The 18,770-nt window shown below is 44.4% G+C and overlaps 1 protein-coding gene across 1 annotated transcript in view; it reads right to left on the bottom strand.

Annotated features, from left to right (window-relative positions):
* Positions 1-14: 14 nt before the first annotated feature.
* Positions 15-18,770, bottom strand: part of GPT2 (glutamic--pyruvic transaminase 2) — a 27,972-nt gene continuing 9,216 nt past the window's right edge. Inside the window, exons 2-11 of the mRNA XM_028740235.2 lie at positions 16,561-16,650; positions 15,308-15,416; positions 9,978-10,111; positions 6,515-6,758; positions 5,982-6,061; positions 5,761-5,897; positions 4,470-4,644; positions 3,931-4,086; positions 3,218-3,330; positions 15-3,093 (exon numbers count right to left, since the gene is read on the bottom strand). Coding sequence (XP_028596068.1) covers positions 3,003-3,093; positions 3,218-3,330; positions 3,931-4,086; positions 4,470-4,644; positions 5,761-5,897; positions 5,982-6,061; positions 6,515-6,758; positions 9,978-10,111; positions 15,308-15,416; positions 16,561-16,650 — 1,329 coding nt within the window. The 3' untranslated portion in view covers positions 15-3,002. The remainder of the gene's footprint in view (positions 3,094-3,217; positions 3,331-3,930; positions 4,087-4,469; positions 4,645-5,760; positions 5,898-5,981; positions 6,062-6,514; positions 6,759-9,977; positions 10,112-15,307; positions 15,417-16,560; positions 16,651-18,770) is intronic.

Here is an 18,770-nt window from a genome sequence, read left to right as displayed (position 1 = left end):
AAACCACGACAAAACAGTTTCCAACCATTCTTTTATTTAATTTTTCGAAGTTGTAGGTACGTTTAAAAAGTCATCCCAAGAACAGCATGAGGAGCACCTGTAGGAAATGTGAACCTACGAGCATGCATCACAATGTTTAGATACTGCCTTACTCATTAAGGACGTACATTTTTTAAAAAGAGAGAACAAAAAATCAGTGTAGTAACATTCTCCATCTGCAATCTCGAAATCGTTTACTTGGGAATTGCATCCACTGAGGTCCACTCTGGAATAGATTCCAAGGATGACCAAGTTCAATTTTAGCAGCTCATCACAGTACTTACAAATGTGTCAAATCAATGTGGAAGGATCGTACCATTTCTCAAAAGATGCAGGAAAAAACAACAACAAACCCATTCATTCTCCCTTGGCGTACCAGAAATCAAAAGGCACCGTAACAGTGTTTAGAAAACACAAAGGAAGGTAGGTCAGCATCCTTGATTTAATAACTAAACCTCTAAGGATTCCTGCTCCCATTTTTAAAAAGGCAGAAAACAACAGGTGTGGGAGGAAAAAGCAAACCTTTTAAAACATCCCTGCAAAAAGAGTTATTTAGAAACATGTAAACCTTGCATCGTTTTCAGGGACACTAGGTGTAAACACAAGGTAAATAGAAAACCCACTGGCTTGTTAAGACTACAAATACTACCCTCCCCTCCCACCCTTCCCAAACCCAATGGGGGAATAAAACTTAGAAAAGTATATAAAAATATATAGTAATCACGAGTAGCGCACAGAATTCTCTTGCACTGTATGTTCAATGACGGCCCTTCCCAAGCAGAGAGCCTGAAGCCAGATTTCAGGGAGGGAAAGTGCAATTTCTTTGTTTTTTTGTTTAAACTGCAGTGTTCCAAGAGTGAAACATGTTAGTTTTCAGTAGTTCACGTAATCAATGCTTAGGAAACCGTGCCAAGCAGTTGCGCCAGCAAGCTGAGTGTTCTGTTCATTCAGCTTTCTAATATCCCCATCGTCAGTAAAATGATAGGTTTAAGGGGACAAAAATGCAAAAAGGACGTTTCTGCTGCTCTTGGATGGCAACGTGTCCATTTAGAATTAACACCACCCGTAAGATACATTTGTTTCCCCCTTTGGAATTCAACTCAGCAATATAGTCAAGTACGCAGGGTAATCTGCAGTCGTAATTGCTTTGTTCACTTGGACCATTCTGGAAACTTGGGTCAGCAACAGCAGCAGCCCCCAAAAAAGTTAAGCCAGGTTTATGTACACAGGAGCCAACTCCTAGGGGCCGAGGGGCCTTTGCTCCCCCACAATAAAATATTTGAGGGGGCCAGTCCACCCCACAAGTTGCTAGGCATTGCCATTCAAACGATGTGCATGCGCTGCATCATGTGATTATGTGTGGCAGGGCTTACCTGCTCCCCCAATATTGAAATTGGCACCCCTATTTATGTTCAAGACTGAGATGGAGTAATGGGGGAGGAAATGGTACTTTCACACTGTATCGTAAAATGAAGCCCAGTTGGACCAACACGGAAAACTCTTAGATCTACTGTAGGAGAGCAAAGTGTCATGAACCTGGGTGATAATAGCAGTCAGGCAGTCCACTCCACTCTGGTTAGCCATGCTAAATAGCCTACTGGCCATCTTGCCCTCTCGTTTTCACTTCTACTTCTTAGAAGAGAAACTCAGCCCATGTGACATACCTTGGAGAAAATCTGTCTTTCTGAGGCTAGAAACAAAAGAAACAGCCATGGGATAGCGATTTTCACAGAACTTCCAGTTGCCTGTTCAGGTTGAAATAGCAGCCCTGAGAGGGGGCTGAATATTTAGGCAAGATTATACTACCAGATTGGACCCTTTCTCACTGTGACGTTTCCACGTTCCTTCAACGTTGGACCTTATTATTATAGGTCAGTGATCAAAATATGCTTTTTTTGCAGCGTACGTTGTTGAACAAAATTGGCAGATAATTTTGCACATAGGAAATTGCTCCTTCTGGTATCGGCATCTTGCATTTATTTGCTACCATGCTGAGGCGCATTTCGATTTATAGCTGAGAAGCGTCTCCTTTGCTTAGCTAATTTACTCAATATCTACATTCTAAAGCAGCACCTAGCCAAATGAAAGGAGGATAGTTCTGTGTCCTGATTATATCAGTTCCACGCCTCCCTCGTATAGGCTCTCAATTTTATTTATTTAGCTCATACTTGTGATTCTTTTCCATACAAAGACCATGACTGGCATCAGTTCGCATGCTGGGGCAGTCTAGTCTGGATTCACTGGGTTCTCAGAGAATAAATTTGGGGCATTTCTTAAATCCTGAAACAGAAAGGGATGACATACCTAATGCTCACAGCATGGCATAGTGCTCAAATGATGAGTCTGAACAGGACATCTACCACAAAATGTATCTGTTGCAGCCTTGCTTAGGCCAAGGAGAACCGCACAACAGTTTACACAAACCATATTCTACCCAATTTACTGGAAGCATGCAGCTTTTAAAATATGGAAGATAGAAGAGGATGCCTTGTTAAAGTACACAGGGTAAGGGATTTTTTTTAATCTATCGAAGGGTGTTTATTGACACTCAATTGCCAGCTTAGTTAAATTTTGCTTTTATATTTAAGACCAAAGGTAAATTTTGTAGGGTTTTGAAATAGTAATAGTTCCCATAATTCTCACCAAGAATTTCCCTATCTTTTTTTTTCATCAGGCCAGCCAGCCACACAAGCGAAGAAATAAAAATTGAGTCAAGGCACACAATTGCACTCCCCCCCCCCCCCAATTCTTGCCCTTATTTCCATTTCTTTCCATGAAATTAAAGCAACAGTGCACACTCAGGCTGGAGGTACGCAAATTTCATAGCTGGGCTCTAGCCGTTCTAGTGTGGATTTGATTGATTAAAAGAAGACAAAGAACATTTCCCCCTCACAGCTTTGTTTGGATTTCCCAGATTTACTCTGGAAAGAGAGAGCAAGAGTAGAAGAGAGTCTTAATTTTGCTTAAGAGTACTCTTTGAGAAACTTTATGTGGAAGTCTTTCACTTTCTCCAGCAAGATCTTTAGCTTCTCTACCGGAGGGAGAATGGTCATCCTGGGGAAACAGGGAAAAAAATGTGTTATAAAATGACCTTTAGAAGCATGGAGACCATGTCATCAAAAAGAAGGAAAATTTAATTCAGCTGCTAACACTGCAGCATGCTTTGTCAACCCTGTACCTAAAGTGGTAAGTGCCTTCTCTTTGGCCAAAGCCACTTCCAGGAACAACACAGATCCCTGTTTCCTCCAGAAGTTTCATACAGTAGAACATGTCGGGAGCCATTTTATGAACCTGCAGAAATAAAAATGATGTAATAATTAGAAACTAGAGAGTGAATAGCAAGTCCTATTTTCATGGAATCATAGAGCTAGAAGAGACCTCAGCAGCCACCTAGTCCATCTATGCAGTTACGTTCCTTTCATTATAAAAAAGGATGCTTCCAAATACTTTTATCTGTTCATCTATCTGGCAAAGCTAAAGTTGGTCACACCAGGGACTGTCAACTTGTCCCTGTGTTTCTTTAACAGCTGTTTGACAGACATGAATCAGACGGGGGGGGGGGGGTCATCATGATGTTTCCATAAACATTATTATTGATTGTCAAAGGACCAATATCGAAGGATAGGAATATAATCATACTAGTATGCTACAGATGACCCAAGATGAGATCCTGCAAATCCAGGACACGCCACCCCTGTTGAGTAATGGAGCTTCAGGAAAATTCAATTTAGCTCCTGTAAAAAAAGTACTGATGTCTCCCCAAAGCAGTACAGCAGCTCCAGAAAAGCATCAAAGCTCCCCTGGCCTGGAGAATGGCTCCTCCAAAACTGGAATGGCAACAATTGTACAGCTGAGGCAAAAGTATTAGCAGCGGTTGGGGAGAAGTCTCACCTTTGCTGCCTCGATGGCCTTGGAAGGGATGAAGATTCGTGGAAAAGCATACATAGCCCCCTGAAGAGGGTTGCAGTGGATCCCCGGTACTTGATTGAACATGTCTTCTGTCAGTTTGGCTTTTTTGGCGAGGTTGTTCAAGACAGACTCTTTTTCCTGATTTGAGGGGAAACACACAGCAACGTCACACCAAAGGCAAAGGAACTATGTACCACAGAAATGGCTTGTGTTGCCCTGCAGTTCCTCTCTTCCTTAGGGTGGTGCTTCTCAAAACTTCTGAGCACAGCCCTACGCTTTCTAAACTTCCTAGGCCTTCTGTCATCCTCCTCCCACCCCACCCTGCCGAGCAACACAAACCACCTTAGTTTGACAGATGTGTGCAAAGGGAGCTTTGGTGAAGTGTTGTGTATCTCAGCACTGAATATAAGAACCTGCGTGTGGATTCAGGAGATGCAGGTATCACTTTAGCTTCCCTCTCATGCTTGTCATTCTGATTCTCTTGTTATTACTGCACAAGGTAGATGTAGACACACACACACCTTGATGAACTGTGCATACGATTCCTCCCCAGGTACAGGAGGATTCACGACAATATCCATGGCTGCTTGACCTGAGACTGGCGGACACAGGCGGACTGACAGAAGCTTCACAAGTTGCCCTTTAATATCTGGGTGCAAGTTAATCACCTCCATGTAGCCGCCTCTGTAGCCACACCTGAGAAAAATAGGAGAGTCAGGAGGGTGGGGGTAGTGAATAGAAAAACAGAAAAGGAGAAAAAACAACACATTCTGAAACTCTCAGGATAATGATAGCATTGTGTGTATTACATGCCACCTGTTGCTTCTCAACACCTTGAACATTATTTGATTGAAAGGCAGGGTAGAAAAATCTTAAAATATAATCAGTCCACTAGTATAAAACCTCAAGGAAGCGTTGAATTTTAGAACACAAGTGGGACAAATCTCAAGCCAAAGGGGTGTGTGTCCCCCAATGCATTGCCCTTGGGATGCTGTTGGACTCCAACTCCCAGAAGCCCCAGCTGATGGGCTAGGGATGATGGGAGCTGCAACCCAGGAACATCTGGAGAGTACAGCAGATGTCAATTGGTATGTGGAGGTCATTAGCATCTTTAATGGGCAGTCATGAAGCAGCTGGAGCAGTGTCTGTACAGCCAAAGATGTTATGATTTCTCTCTCTTTTTTTTACTGTAGCTCAGTAAAATGGACAAGCCTTTTAAAAATAAAAACACAATTTACTTTTTTGAAAATATAGGGGGGGAAGAGTAAACAGAATAAAGTGGGATGGTGGAGGTGAAGTCCCTTACATGTAGGTGCATAGCTGCAGACCGCCATACATTTAACACACATGGCTGCCCCAAAGAATCCTGGGAACTGTAGTCTGAAAGGGTGCCAGGAAGCACATGCCACCTGCTTGTGATTCCTAGCAACTGACATTCAGGGGCTTCAACGGCGGAGGATGAACATAGTCACCCCAGCCAGTTGGTGGCCATCACTACTTCTTGTGGGGGGAAACATCCAAGAAGCTGCGTGAAGGAGTACTTTCTTTTGTCTGCCCTGAATCTTTGAACATTTGGCTTCATTGAATACCCCCCAAATTCTAGTGTCATGAGAAGAGGGCGAAGTTGATTTGGCAAGACACCACCCTGCACTGACTTCAATAGCCCAGCAGGGAGCAAAGTGGGTAGAAACTCCTCTCTGGGAGTCAGCATGTTTGGGTGGACTAGAGAAACAAAGCTCCAGTTTATTGAGATACGAGAACCAGGACACAGTCATGGGGGGGGGGGGGGAAGGAGGCCCTACGAAAACTTACTCGCCCATGTATCCTTTAGAGGTAGAATGAAAAGAAGCAAGCTCCACATTGTTACAGTAATCTGGTCCCATCTCATAAAGGATCTTTTTGAAGGAGTGAAACTGACAGCTCTCTGAGTAGACATTATCTTGATAAACCTGTAACCAGCGGAAAAAGGCACATGTATTCTTTGTTTATGAACGAAGTAAAAGATGTGGCCTGCAATTTAATGCTTTTATTACCTCATCAGCTAGAAGGAACAACTTCTCTTCCCAGGCAAAGTGGATCACATCTTCAATGCATTTTCTGTTTTGAACCTGACCTAAATTAGGAGGTGCGAGAGAAAACAGAGAGCTCTGATTCATAAAAATCTGTAAGCAATAAATCTGTAATCTTTCAAACCCAGAAGAAAAAATAAAGGGTGTGTGTGTTCTGTTTTAAAGCCCTTTGCAAAAATGCTCATTGAAGCAGCCCCATGCTTCTCTAAGTAAGTGATGGGGGAGGACAGACTCCTTGCTTCTCCCCCCTCCCCTCCATTAAAAGAGAAGCACACATCTGCTTCAAAGGGACTTTTGCAAAGGGTCTTAACCCCCACTCATGAGCTGATGAGCGGGGATTTAATTTTGCTGCTTTGGCACGCAGCAAAGGCAGGATGAAAAGCTGTCCTCCTGCCCATCGCCTAACATCACCACTGATGTCACTTGATGGACAGGTGGGTGAAAAGTCATTAGAGAAGGAAAATTGCAGCATGAAGACAAAGAAGAGTTCTGCAAACCTGTGGGATTTCCAGGGTTGATGATGCAGAGGACCTTTGGATTGCAGTATGTTTTGGCTTCGTTCAAGGAGCGGCGTAGTTCATTGACGTCTAGGGCCCAACAGTTCTCTTCGTCAAGGTAATAGTTGATCTGAATGGCATCCAATTCCGATATAGCAGCTGAATACAAGGGATACTGGGGGATTGGGATCATCACTCCAGTTCGGGATCTTCCGCCCCCTGAGACAAGGATCTTTAGAATAGTCTGGAGGGGGAGGGAAAGGTTATTTAACAAGTTTGTGTTTCATTTCTCCCCTAAACAAATAAAAGCGTCAACATTACAATATTTTGCAGGCTTTTCTAAAAAGTGCTTAAATTTCTTCTTGAGGGTGTTTGAAAAACCAAGAGTGCTTGGGGAAGGGCAGTATAATAAGCCCTGTGGTTCATCTAGTTAGGTGTTGTCTACACTAATTTTCAGCAGCCCTCCAGGATTTAAGACAGGGGTTTGTCCCAGCCCCACCTGGTAAATGAACCAGGGATCTTCTGCTTACAAAGCACATGCTCCCCCACTAAGTTACAGGTGGAACTTTGGTCTGATCCAACCAGGTTCTTTTTATATTTGGAACACAGAACAGAGATGGGGGAACCTCAGCCCCAGGGGCCAAATACTATCTGGCCCTTGGAACACTCCCCAAACCACACCCCCCTTGCTGACCCTCCTTTTGCCCTCTCCTGGGGGTGTTTTTGCTTGGCTGGAGTGAGCCCTTGAACTCTCTTGCTGGCTTGGATGGGCACAGGCCATGCCAAACCCTCCAAAATAATGATCCACCACTGAGCTCCCGCTGAATTTGATTAATTGCAGGCTTTTAGGGATAATGAATCTAAAGAAGCGATTCCTGCTTCTCCAAGAAGAAAAGGAGCAAATGCGGCCAAGTACAGAGATGTGTGCCGTTTCTGGCAATGCTTCACAAAAGCAGCTAGTAGTCCACCTCGATCCGCTGCCAACCCAGAGGCCAAGAACACTGGGTGAATCAATAAAACTGCAGGCCCAACGGTGCTGCAATACCAAACTGTGCCAGGCGATGGCATTTTCATTAAGGTTTTTTTTGCAAGGCAGCCAAAATGCCTGAATGTATAAGCGGGATGGGGGAGCGGGGGAACGGAGTGTAGGATTTCAAAGTTACATATTGACAGACCCCCCATTTGCAGCAAACCTACGCCACCCTATAGATACTGAAGCCGAGGTGGGTTTCCTGCTGAAGGTCAACAAATATTGCACTGGCACTATTTCACCCACTTGGGTTGCCAATGTTAGTGGGAGGGAAGGGGGCGAGGTCTGGGGGAGGAGATCTTGCACCATGTTTAACTATGCGTTATGTCCTTTAACCATGGGTCCCTATGCAACTCACACCACCCACAGACAGCTTAGGCAATGGTCAGGAATGATGGGGGACCCAAGGTTGAAGAGCATTAGTTTACAGAATAAAGGAATTTCCCCCTCAATGTGCCAAACAAAATCAGTCCCCCCCCCCAACGGTTCTTGTTTTGGTTGTTAGATCAAGCCAGGCCACTGACACACAAGCAGGGCCGTGATCTTGTTTTTCAGGGAGAGAAACCTTGCAAGCAGGGCTTCCACATGAACAGGTCCTGACATAGAAGCCTTTCATTCCTTTGAAATGCCTGGGGCCAGAGAGACAAAGAACTGAAGCAATATGGGGGGGGGGGGGGAGATCATAAACAGAGAGAAGAACGCCCGTCCACTTCTGCACCATATGAAGGCCGCGGCTAGAAATTTCAAAACTAGGACTATTTCTTTGCCCATTTCATCCCTTGTATGGCTGCTTCTGTATCCCTTCCCCCCTTCATCTCCTCTTTTCTCTCTGGGCAACTGCAAAACAAATATTCAAACCCTGCAGAAGCTCAGAACGTGTGCTGTCCAAGTATAGCTCGGCAGAGCGTGAGACTCTTGATCTCAGCACCATGGGTTCGAAACCCACCTTGGGCAAAAGATTCCTGCATTGCAGGGGGTTGGACCAGATGGCCCTCGTGGTCCCTTCCAACTCTAACATTATAGGAATCTAGGGATTTATGTACAGTACATTCACTCAGGCTATGCTGCTCATGCCAAGCAATAGGTTTGTATTTTATATAGCCAGAGTACACCCAGCTTGGGGTCTCAATGTCTAGAGCTAGTGGGGTGTAGGTGTTAGGAGACTGGACTAGGACAGAGAAACTTTTTAAGCCTGAGGGATGCAGTTCCTTCTGGGCAACCTTCCAGGGCCACATACCAGTGCTGAGCAGGGACCGAGGCAAAAAATAATAATGGGTGGAGCAATGAATGTAAATTTTTCCTTTGTACAGTAGGCTAATGTCTACACATACTCACACACCCCTCTCTGTCCAGGGAAGTAGGAGGCGTCATCAGAGTTCAAGAGTGCATTCCAACCAGGCAAAAAATACTTGAGGAGGGCATGATGGGAGAGAGCATGAGGCCTGAGGGCAAAACAGAGGCCTGAAAGAGCCCGCTCAGCCTCTGGGCCTGAGGTTCTCCACTTCTGGGCTAGGGCCCTGGCCACCAGCGTTCAAATACGAAACTCACTGGGCGACCTCAGGCCAGTCTCAGCCTATTATTTATCACGTTATGACGATAAAACATAAATACTACCTCAAGTTCCTTGGAGGAAAGAAGGGATATAAATATAAATATAATGATTTTACTGCAGTTTTATCCCACCTTTGCTGCAAGGAGGTGAAGGTGGGGTTAATGGTTCTCCCCCTCCCACTTAATCCCAACAACAACTCTGTGAGGTAGGTTAAGCTGAGAGACTGTGACTGGCCCAAGGTCACCAAGGGAGCTTGATAGCTGAGTGGGGACTTGAACCCTGGGCTCGCAGGTCCTAGTCTGACACTAACCACTGAACCACACTGTCAGGGTTGCTTCAAGATCCTAGCTCACAGAGGATCACGCTAGCCAACGGTCAGTAAGTAAAAGTCTTTATTGAGTTACAGTTTCCATTCTCAAGCTGCTGCGTGCAACTCTACGTCTAGTAGCTAGACCGGCGAAGCTCCGTCTGAATCTCCGCCCCTCGTACACCAACTTAATATCCTAGCCCTGCTCCACCTTTTCCGCCTGACTGTTCTTCTCTGGGTCCCTCTGCCCCCCTGGGTCTCTTCCTTCCGGGATTCTTCTGACGCTGACCCCCCGGACCCCTCCTGTCTCCTTGCGCCGGGCTTTAGGACCTGGCTCCCTTTCCGGGCTGCCTACTGCGCCGCCTTCCTGTGCATTTGAACTTGGCGCGCGCGCCCAACCTTCCACCTTCCGTCTAACCGTCTCTTCGCTCCCAGATGGAGGTGTGTCATCACTCATCTTTTCTTCTGCCTCCTCCCCTTCGCTCTCTGTTTCCTCCCTTGCCCTTGCCTCTGCTCCTGAACCCCTGACACGCACTATCATAAGAACGATAATATATTAAAAAACAAAACATACAGCAATACCGTCGCTAGCTCCCGTTGTCAGGTATATGTTCTCTGGATCTGCAGGAACGCCTCCATCCCGTCGCTCAATGTAGGCTGCAACATCTTCACGGATACAGTTCACCCCTTGGCTGGCACTGTAGGAACCTGTAAGGGAAATGGGGTCATCATTAGAGATTTGCACTCAGACAAGCAGAAACATTTGCAATCCCAGAACAGGTTTGTCACTGAGATGTCCAGAACAAAACTCAGCCACCCTTCAAAATCCACTCTGAATTTTGCAATGCAGCTCCCCAGCCAGGTAGTATGTATTAAAACAAACAAACAAAACACACTCATAAAAATATTAGTGAAAACAGACCAAAGTTATATTAGGAAAAACTACTTGCAAAAAAAGGGGGGTATTAGGCAAAACTGCATACAAAAATGGATATGAGGAAAGATTTGCACAAAAATGCTGACAAATTTTCCTGATGACTTTTAAAAAAACAACCTAACAGATAATGGTAATGTGGAGAACCAAACTTAAGTGTAAAAATGAGAAATTAAAAACCATGAGAAAACTCGAAATTGGCAAATTTGCCTATCCCTACTACCGGCCCATTTCTTTTCCTTTGAAATGTTTAGAGGCAGAGGCAATCCTAATCACACTTGTGCAAGTGACTCTTCTGCTTACCCATTTTCAAATGCATGGGTAGGTTTTCCTAGTAGGAAGAGCTGTAACAACGGCTCTTCCGTGTTAACTCTCTGCATCACCTTTACTACCAAGTCAATTATGAGCACATGCCTGAGAGATGCAGATCAACTCATCCAGCAACCTACTTATAGCTAAGAAGGCCCTGCAGTCTCCATAGCAGGATGCATTCAACAAGCTGTGTACTTGTCTCTTCCTTCTCCATCAACGATGGGTCCTAATACCTTCAATTAATCTCGAAGGAGGCTGCCTTTCCTTTCTTTTGTGAGCACAGTCAGCCTAGGATGAAAGACCTGCTTTTTAGTACCAAGCACAACAGTTACCACACACAATACAGTGGTACCTCGGGTTAAGTATTTAATTTGTTCCGGAGGTCCGTTCTTAACCTGAAACCGTTCTTAACCTGAAGCACCACTTTAGCTAATGGGGCCTCCTGCTGCCGCCGTGCTGCCAGAGCACGATTTCTGTTCTTATCCTGAAGCAAATTTCTTAACCCAAGGTACTATTTCTGGGTTAGCAGAGTCTGTAACCTGAAGCGTATGTAACCCGAGGTAGCATTGTACTTTGTGGTACTAGGATGGCTTTGTATAGGAACTAACTAACTGAGACTCTGCATTCAAGTAGTATGCCTGTGATACTAGCAGAGCTAAGGCTGCTACCTACCAGTGTCTAGCATCACAGGGACTAGAAACTTCCTTGTGAAGAAAACTTTTGCTTTTTTCCCCTGGGTCAGACAGTGAGAATCCTCATTACACAGCAAAGAGAGACGGGAACTGGCTGCCTTCCCTCTCACACAGTCGCACTTCCTTATAGATCTAGTTAAACTAGTTTCAAAATTGAATCAATATTAGGCAAATCTTTATGGTCTAGAAAGTTGTGCACGAGTGGGAGTGGAAGGACAGAGAACACAAAGGCAAGCATTTGCTACGTGGCTACTTAAAATCAGCCCAGCAAGGGATTTTATCTGCCAGCTGGCCAAGGTTATTGAAGTTCAGATTTACTGTTGAGCAACAGGGAGTATTTAATGTGCAGCTTTTAAATTTTCTTGCTGTATCTCATTAAGAAATTACTGTTCAGCCATCCTCCAGACGCAGGTAGCAGTCTTAGAAGGAGGCTCTTATCTCTCATGGGGGATAAGACAAAACAAACAAACCCACACAGAACTTATGAACCTTCACCACTTGTCCAATGCCAAGGTTTCTGAGCACATCCTGGTCATCAAGACACAACATGTCTGCTTATCAGTGTGCTTTCAAAAAATGTTACATGCTGCTCTGGTCCTAGGGTATTATTCAGAAGTAAGCAGACTAGCACACAAAGTATTTACATCAGGAAAAAGCAGCAGCTGCAATGTCGTTTCTGCTTCAGTGAAAACAAAAATCGCTGTGGGATGGGGGCTGTGCTGATCTGGAAATGGTCCTTTTGGTTTTGGTTTTTTAAAAAACAAATAGCAATGTTCAGAATAGGCAGGGTTGAAGCCATTAGAAGTGAGCCTATTGTAAGCTGCTAACATTCCTTTATAATGGTTTAAAAAGATATTTTTGCAGTGAGATACATTGAGGGCCATCAAAGCGCTGGGAAATGCAAAATAAATAAATAAAAATGTCACATGCCAAACTAACTAAGAGCAGAGCTGCTAGTCAGAATTCAAGGCTGCCTACCACACACACACACACACACACACACACACACACACACACACACAGAGAGAGAGAGAGAGAGAGGGGGGGGGTGAGAAAGTCACTTCCCTATGGTGTGATCTCATTTGACTGTAGTATGCATGTGAATCCCGGAACCAAATTGGTGGAGCCAAATGACGTGAGTCATTCCCACCTTTGTACTCCATTTGGACAATGATCAGATGGAAATAATTAATGCAACTGACCTTCCCCATGATTCCTGTATTTGAGAGAATATGGCCGGTATGTGAAATCACACAAGAAAGTGGCGTGTGTGTGTGTGTGTGTGTGTGTGAGAGAGAGAGAGAGAGAGAGAGAGAGAGAGAGAGAGATTGATTTGCATGCAAGGTGCCAGGTTCAATCCCCAGCATCTCCAGCTGGAGCTGGGAGTCGTCCCCTGTCTGAAAACCCAGAACTCCTCTGCCAACTGGTGTAGACAATACTGAGCTAGATGGACCAATGTGTCCTATTCAGTATAAGGGAACTTCACATGTTCCCATCTGAAAAAAGACCTAGATTGACATTCTGAAGATAACAGAATCTGAAAGGGTATGTTCACATATCCCAATCCAGGCAAAACTCAAATTTGGGCTGGTGCTGATTTCACAGTATGTAAAAGGAGTTAATGGTGTAAACAGACCTTTGGCAATTAGCCACATTTACACTGGAAATACCCAAGCGTGAATGTATCCTTTATTCAATGACAACTCTGCTTTGTGCTTGTTGCTTTTCACAGGTCGTGAATGGATTCCGGATTGGCTGGCTCCTACAGCCCAATCTGTTAATGCACAAAAAGCCTTCAAGTGATTTCATGAAAAGGAAAGCAGTCAACAGAAAGGAAGGAGGCCAAGCACAACCTCGAAGAACAAGCAAGGCAAACATACAGGCTGCCCCAACCCGGTGTTGCCCAGATAATTTTGGACTTCAACTCCCACCAGCCCCAAGCAATGGTCATGCTGGCTGGCGCCGATGGGAATTGTAGTCCACAGCATTTAAAGGGCACCAGGTTGGGGATGGCTGAGCCTCAGAACAATATAAAAATGTTCAAAGAAAACAGGGAGCAGCACTGAATGTTATCTAATGCAAGTGACTGTACTTCCCTCGCCCTTGATTTTGATTGGTCCTGCCAAATGTCAAATAGGCACTTATCACACAAAAAAATTAGGGAACAGCTCTTTTATTTTAATTATGCCTCTAGTCATGCCATGATAACTCTCTTTTCCTGCCTGGAAAGGAAGTAATAAAGGCTGTCAGATTCTGTAGTTCTCAGTCATATCCTACAACAAAAGCACTACCTAGATAACAGCAGCATAAACACAATTTCTCTTAACTTTTCTTTGGGGTGGGGGGAAGAGTTATGGCACTGGGTTAAATTAGGCTGCAATTTTATGTACACCTGTTTGGGAATAAGTCACGTGGGACTTACTTCCCAATAAACCAGGCTGGGATCAAGAACTTAAATGCATGTAAGAGTGAGCCCCTGAGAGTGAGTCATCTTTGAACACAGCAGGACTCACTATTGAGATGTGCATAAGACAGTATTGTTGGCCTCGTATTTACATGGGCTCCCTATTCCTGAGGAGGACAGGCTTGAGCAAACTCTATGCAATGGGAATTCTGTTTTGCCTGATTTTCCTGTTTGCAGGAAAGTTAATTAATCTGAACATGGCTTGAGCCTAAAAGGCTTTTTGGTCTGCAAGAAAACAAAGAATGGGAAAGAGGAGTTGGCTACATGATGCAACTATGTACAGTGTCCCACAAAGCTTTCAGAAGTGATTCCGCCACTTTCCAGAGTGGCTTGACAATTCATCTCTCTGCCCCAGGGAACTCTGGGAATGGGAAGTCTGTGAAGGGGGAATAGGGGTCTCCTAACAATTCTCTTTTTTTTTTTTTTAAATAATTTTTATTAATTTTCCAAGCATATAATAAAAACAAACAATCAAACAAAACAAACAAAACATACAAACATATAAACATGTATACTTTCGTAATCTTATCTTCCTACACCTTGCTTCCCGGACTTCCCCATACCTCCCCTTTTCTGCATCCTTGTTTTTACCTTTCTTCAGCAACCCTCCAACTGATTAATTAATTCACTTTCATTCTAATTTCCTTAACTTATTGTTTACAGCTGCAATTCTCTATTTCTTAACACCTTAACATCTCATTACACTTCAATTTTACAACAATTTTTAAGGTAAATTTTAAATTTCTTCCAGTCTTCTTCCACTGTCTCTTTCCCCTGGTCACGGATTCTGCCGGTCATCTCTGCCAATCCCATATAGTCAATCACCTTCGCTTGCCATTCTTCCAGAGTGGGTAACTCTTGTGTCTTCCAATACTTTGCCAAAAGAATTCTTGCTGCTGCAGTAGCATACATAAAAAACGTCCTATCCTTCCTTGTCACCAATTGGCCAACCATGCCCAGGAGAAAAGCCTCAGGCTTTTTAGAGAAGGTCCATTTAAGAACCTTCTTAATTTCATTATAGATCATTTCCCAAAAGGCTTTAATCTTCGGGCATGTCCACCAAAGGTGATAAAAGGTACCTTCAGTCTCATTACATTTCCAGCATTTGTTGTTGGGCAAATGATAAATTTTTGCAAGCTTGACTGGGGTAGGGGTCTCCTAACAATTCTCAGCACCCTTAACCAACTACAGTTCCCATTAGCCTTTTGGGGGGAAGTCACAGCTGTTTAAAGTAGTACAATACTGATGTAAATGCATAGTGCAAATGAGGCCCAGGAAAATACACAAAGTTGTCAACACTACCAAAACTGGTGTGTAGATTGTGGAAGGTTGGGTAAGAAAAGGCATGAACATTGATAAAATGTGCATGGAAAAAATTATCTGGATGTTCTCCTTTCTTTAAAAGCCCAAAGAAATATGGCTATATACTAACACCCCATAATTAAAACCATTGACATGGAAGATCTATAATTTAAATTAAATTAGTAATATGAGAGGAGTACCTAAGCTGTTCCCTCCGCAACCCTGCAAGATCCGTCTCGCTCTCTTCTTAGAGTCCTCTGGGAAGCTTGGGCTGTCCAACAGGTTTGGGTACGTACAAAGTGCAACTACCTACATGGTTGAGAAAAAAACAAAGCACACAAAAACTGGTTTTCAAACATTAAAAAAACCTCACTGCTACTTTCCTTGTTCTATTTTCAAACATAATTTTTCAGCCTTCTTCCATTACCTGGTAGGTTTCAAATGAGGACTGCTGCTTAGTTTTTAAGTCAGAAAGGTCATTTAAAAAACCCAAAAAAGTCCCTTAGGATTTGCCAGTAAAGTCTGGCAGCTCCAGAGTGATCAATGGCAGCTGATCAATAGGCACCAGGGCCTTAATGCTAACACAAGCAGCTTTTCAGAGATATGGGTGTGTGGGGTTTTTTTTGGGGGGGGGGTAGCTGCTTGCCCTTGTCTTAGGGCAGAGATCAGCAATGTGGCATCCACAAGGACACACACATACAACTGCAGAGGCGTTCCCTGGTGCCAACAGAGTTCCTCCTCCTCCAACTCAAACTGGGCTTGAAGTGCTTCTATTGTAGCATAGGCTGCGGTTTGTGCTCAATGGAGAGATATTTGTGTGTGGTTCCAACAGCAATTTCTCCAGTTTGCAAAGGAACCCGTGGGGTGTAGTGGTTAAGACCGCTGGACTAGGGTCTGGAGACCAGGGTTCAAATCCACACTTGGCCATGAAGCTCACTGGGGGACCTTGGGCCATTCACTGTCTTTCAGCCCAGCCTACCTTTCAGGGCTGTTGTGAGGGTAAAATGGAAAGAGGAAAACCTTGAGCTCTTTGGAGGAAAGGTGGGATATAACTAAAATAATAATAAGAATAATAATGTGCCCATGAGTCCAAACAGGTTGGCAAGCTCTGGATTAATGCTTTAAAATGGCACACCCTCTAGCCTAGCCTTCCTTTTTGACAGCAGCTCGAACTGCAGCAAGTGTGAATTGATTACATCTGAATCCCACTTTGCTTCCATAGAAGTCGAGGCCTCCTAGTCTGCTACCCAGGTACCTCCTCAGCTTCCGCAAAAACAACACTGCCCTTGTAAAACCGAGCAGGGAGAAGGATGGGGACAAAACTAGAATGAGTTTGCTCTAATTGTCATTGGTGAGTCTACCAGCTGTTGGGTGCCCTGCCTCCTGCCCTACCAGTTGCAATGGGCACCAGCAACCACTGGGAGAGCCTGCAATGGCTTGAGAACCATCATACCTGACGAAGGAAGGTGATGGGCTGTTGACCCATGGCGTGTGCGTCCCCAATGTTGGCCTTGATGACCTCCGTGAAAGGCTTTTTGATCCCCTAAGAGGAGAAAGCACATGAACAGTACATCAAAGCTTTATTCAGATACAGCAGATTGGAAGGGCACACTGTGTTGCTTTTTACATGCATTACCATTTGCAAAGGACGACGGCAACAAAACGACACTGGTGAAGAACAGAAGGCTCTCCAGAGAATCAAGGTGCCAGAAGCGCTATCAGGGGTGAAAGAATGAATTGTATCTGGTTCCCCACAAAAAGGCAGAAGCCCAGAGAGAAGAGTGTTTGGGTCAAGCCAGCACGGTGGGAAAACACTGGCTTTAAACCCTGCGCATTTGCAGCAAAACAAAAACCCTTGCAACACCTTTCTCAAAAGATGGTAGATTTGTGTCTCCTTACACAGATAATCTCAGAGTAGGGCAAATGTCACCTCTGAAGCAACCCTAAGACCCCCACCCCCACTTCCATTTTCAAGTCCTGGGGAAAACATGTGGTTGGAGTGTCACATTTGAACTGGAAAGATGTGGATTCAAATCTCTGCTTATTCCAGCAGCAAGCTGGGTGGTCATGGGCAAATCACTGAGTGTATTCAGATATCACATTTCCAGTTCTCTAGTCTAGATCATGGCTTGGAGGATCAGTAAATTGTCCTATGCTGACACATTCTCTTCACCCCTTGCAGGTCTGGTTTAATGAATAATATCCTGGCTTGACCAAACCACAAGAGTCCTGCAGGATCAGACCAAAGGTCCATCTTACTCAGCCTTGTGTTTCCAACCATGACCAACTTACCATTTCTGAAAAGCCCAGAATCAAGAACATAATGACAATAACTTTCTCCGGTTTTGATCTCCTAGTAGTTGGTATGAAGAGGCATGGAGGAAAGAGCATCTCACCTGGTGGGGCAGAACTATAGCAGTAGCCTGCTGGCACTGGCATCACGGAAGAGAGGGGCATGGGTGAAACTAGAATGAAGATGGGGCTGCATGGACATTCTGGCTGGAGTGCAGGATTGGCTCTGCCAGTGTGCCCATGCAGCCCCAACAATGCTGTCACCTCACCCCTCCGAGGAAGAAGCAGGGATGCTGGTGTGTGGAGGCTATTGCTGCAGCTCTGCCTCACTGGATGACTAACACCACAGTTTGCAGTTACGGTGGAAACAGCAAACTATGGTTTGATCAAACCCTCATTTCCAGGATTGCAAATCATGATCAAACTGTGGCATTCAATCATGAATAAATAAGGAAGCTTGCTCAAATGACAGTTTTCCAATTAAAACAACAAGTGATCAAACCAGGAAGGAACACATGGACCACAGGGCTTGCTTCCCATCCTCCGAACCATAGTTTGTAGAATTAGAAACATGGAACCGACGAACAGCCACTGTTTCCAACCCTAGCCTGCCTCACAGATGCTGTCTGTTCAAATCAGCAGAGGTTCACCATGGTATCTTGAAAAGATCTTTCCCAAACCTGCCATGGGAAATTGAGACGCCCAATCTCTGGGCTAAACATGCAATCTTGCTAGTCACCTAAATTGACTTTTTGGGAAGCTGTCCTGACCCTATGCTTTGACAGAGGGTTATTTTTAATTATCTCCTTTTAGACTGAGCCTAAAACACAGGAACATAGGAAGCTGTCATATACTGAGGGAGACCATTGGTCCACCTAGCACAATTTTGTCAAAGCTGAGTGGGGGTGGTTCTCCAGGCTTTAAGACAGGGGTCTCTCAGCCCTACCAAGAGATGCAAGGGGTTGAATCTGGATTCTTCTGACTGCAAAACAGATGCAGACAAGAGCCATGGCCCTTTCCTGCTGCAGTAACTCTATACTGACCGACTAAGTATAAGGTAACTCTATACTGGCAATATAAGGAAAAGAATGTACTTTGGGCGTATTTTGAACAAGCAGTGACGGAGACCAAAACTAGAAAAATAAGAGAGACAGCAAGTGGAAGATTTGGATGTCTTGCAAAAATTATAAAGAGAAAAGGGGGGAGGGATAATCTTTTACAAGCATTTTGCTGAGCACTGATTAACTAGACCTATCTGTTGCATGTTTATGCTGCGATTTCTTTTGTTTCTACAACCTCTTAGTTTCACACTGTGCTTGGTACAAGGACTTCTGATATTAAAAGTATTGACATACATTTGAAAGGTACGCC

This window comes from Podarcis muralis, chromosome 7, assembly GCF_964188315.1.
Source record: "Podarcis muralis chromosome 7, rPodMur119.hap1.1, whole genome shotgun sequence".
In the NCBI taxonomy this organism is placed as follows: Eukaryota; Metazoa; Chordata; class Lepidosauria; order Squamata; family Lacertidae; genus Podarcis; species Podarcis muralis.
This window is presented reverse-complemented; position numbering and strand designations above follow the sequence as displayed.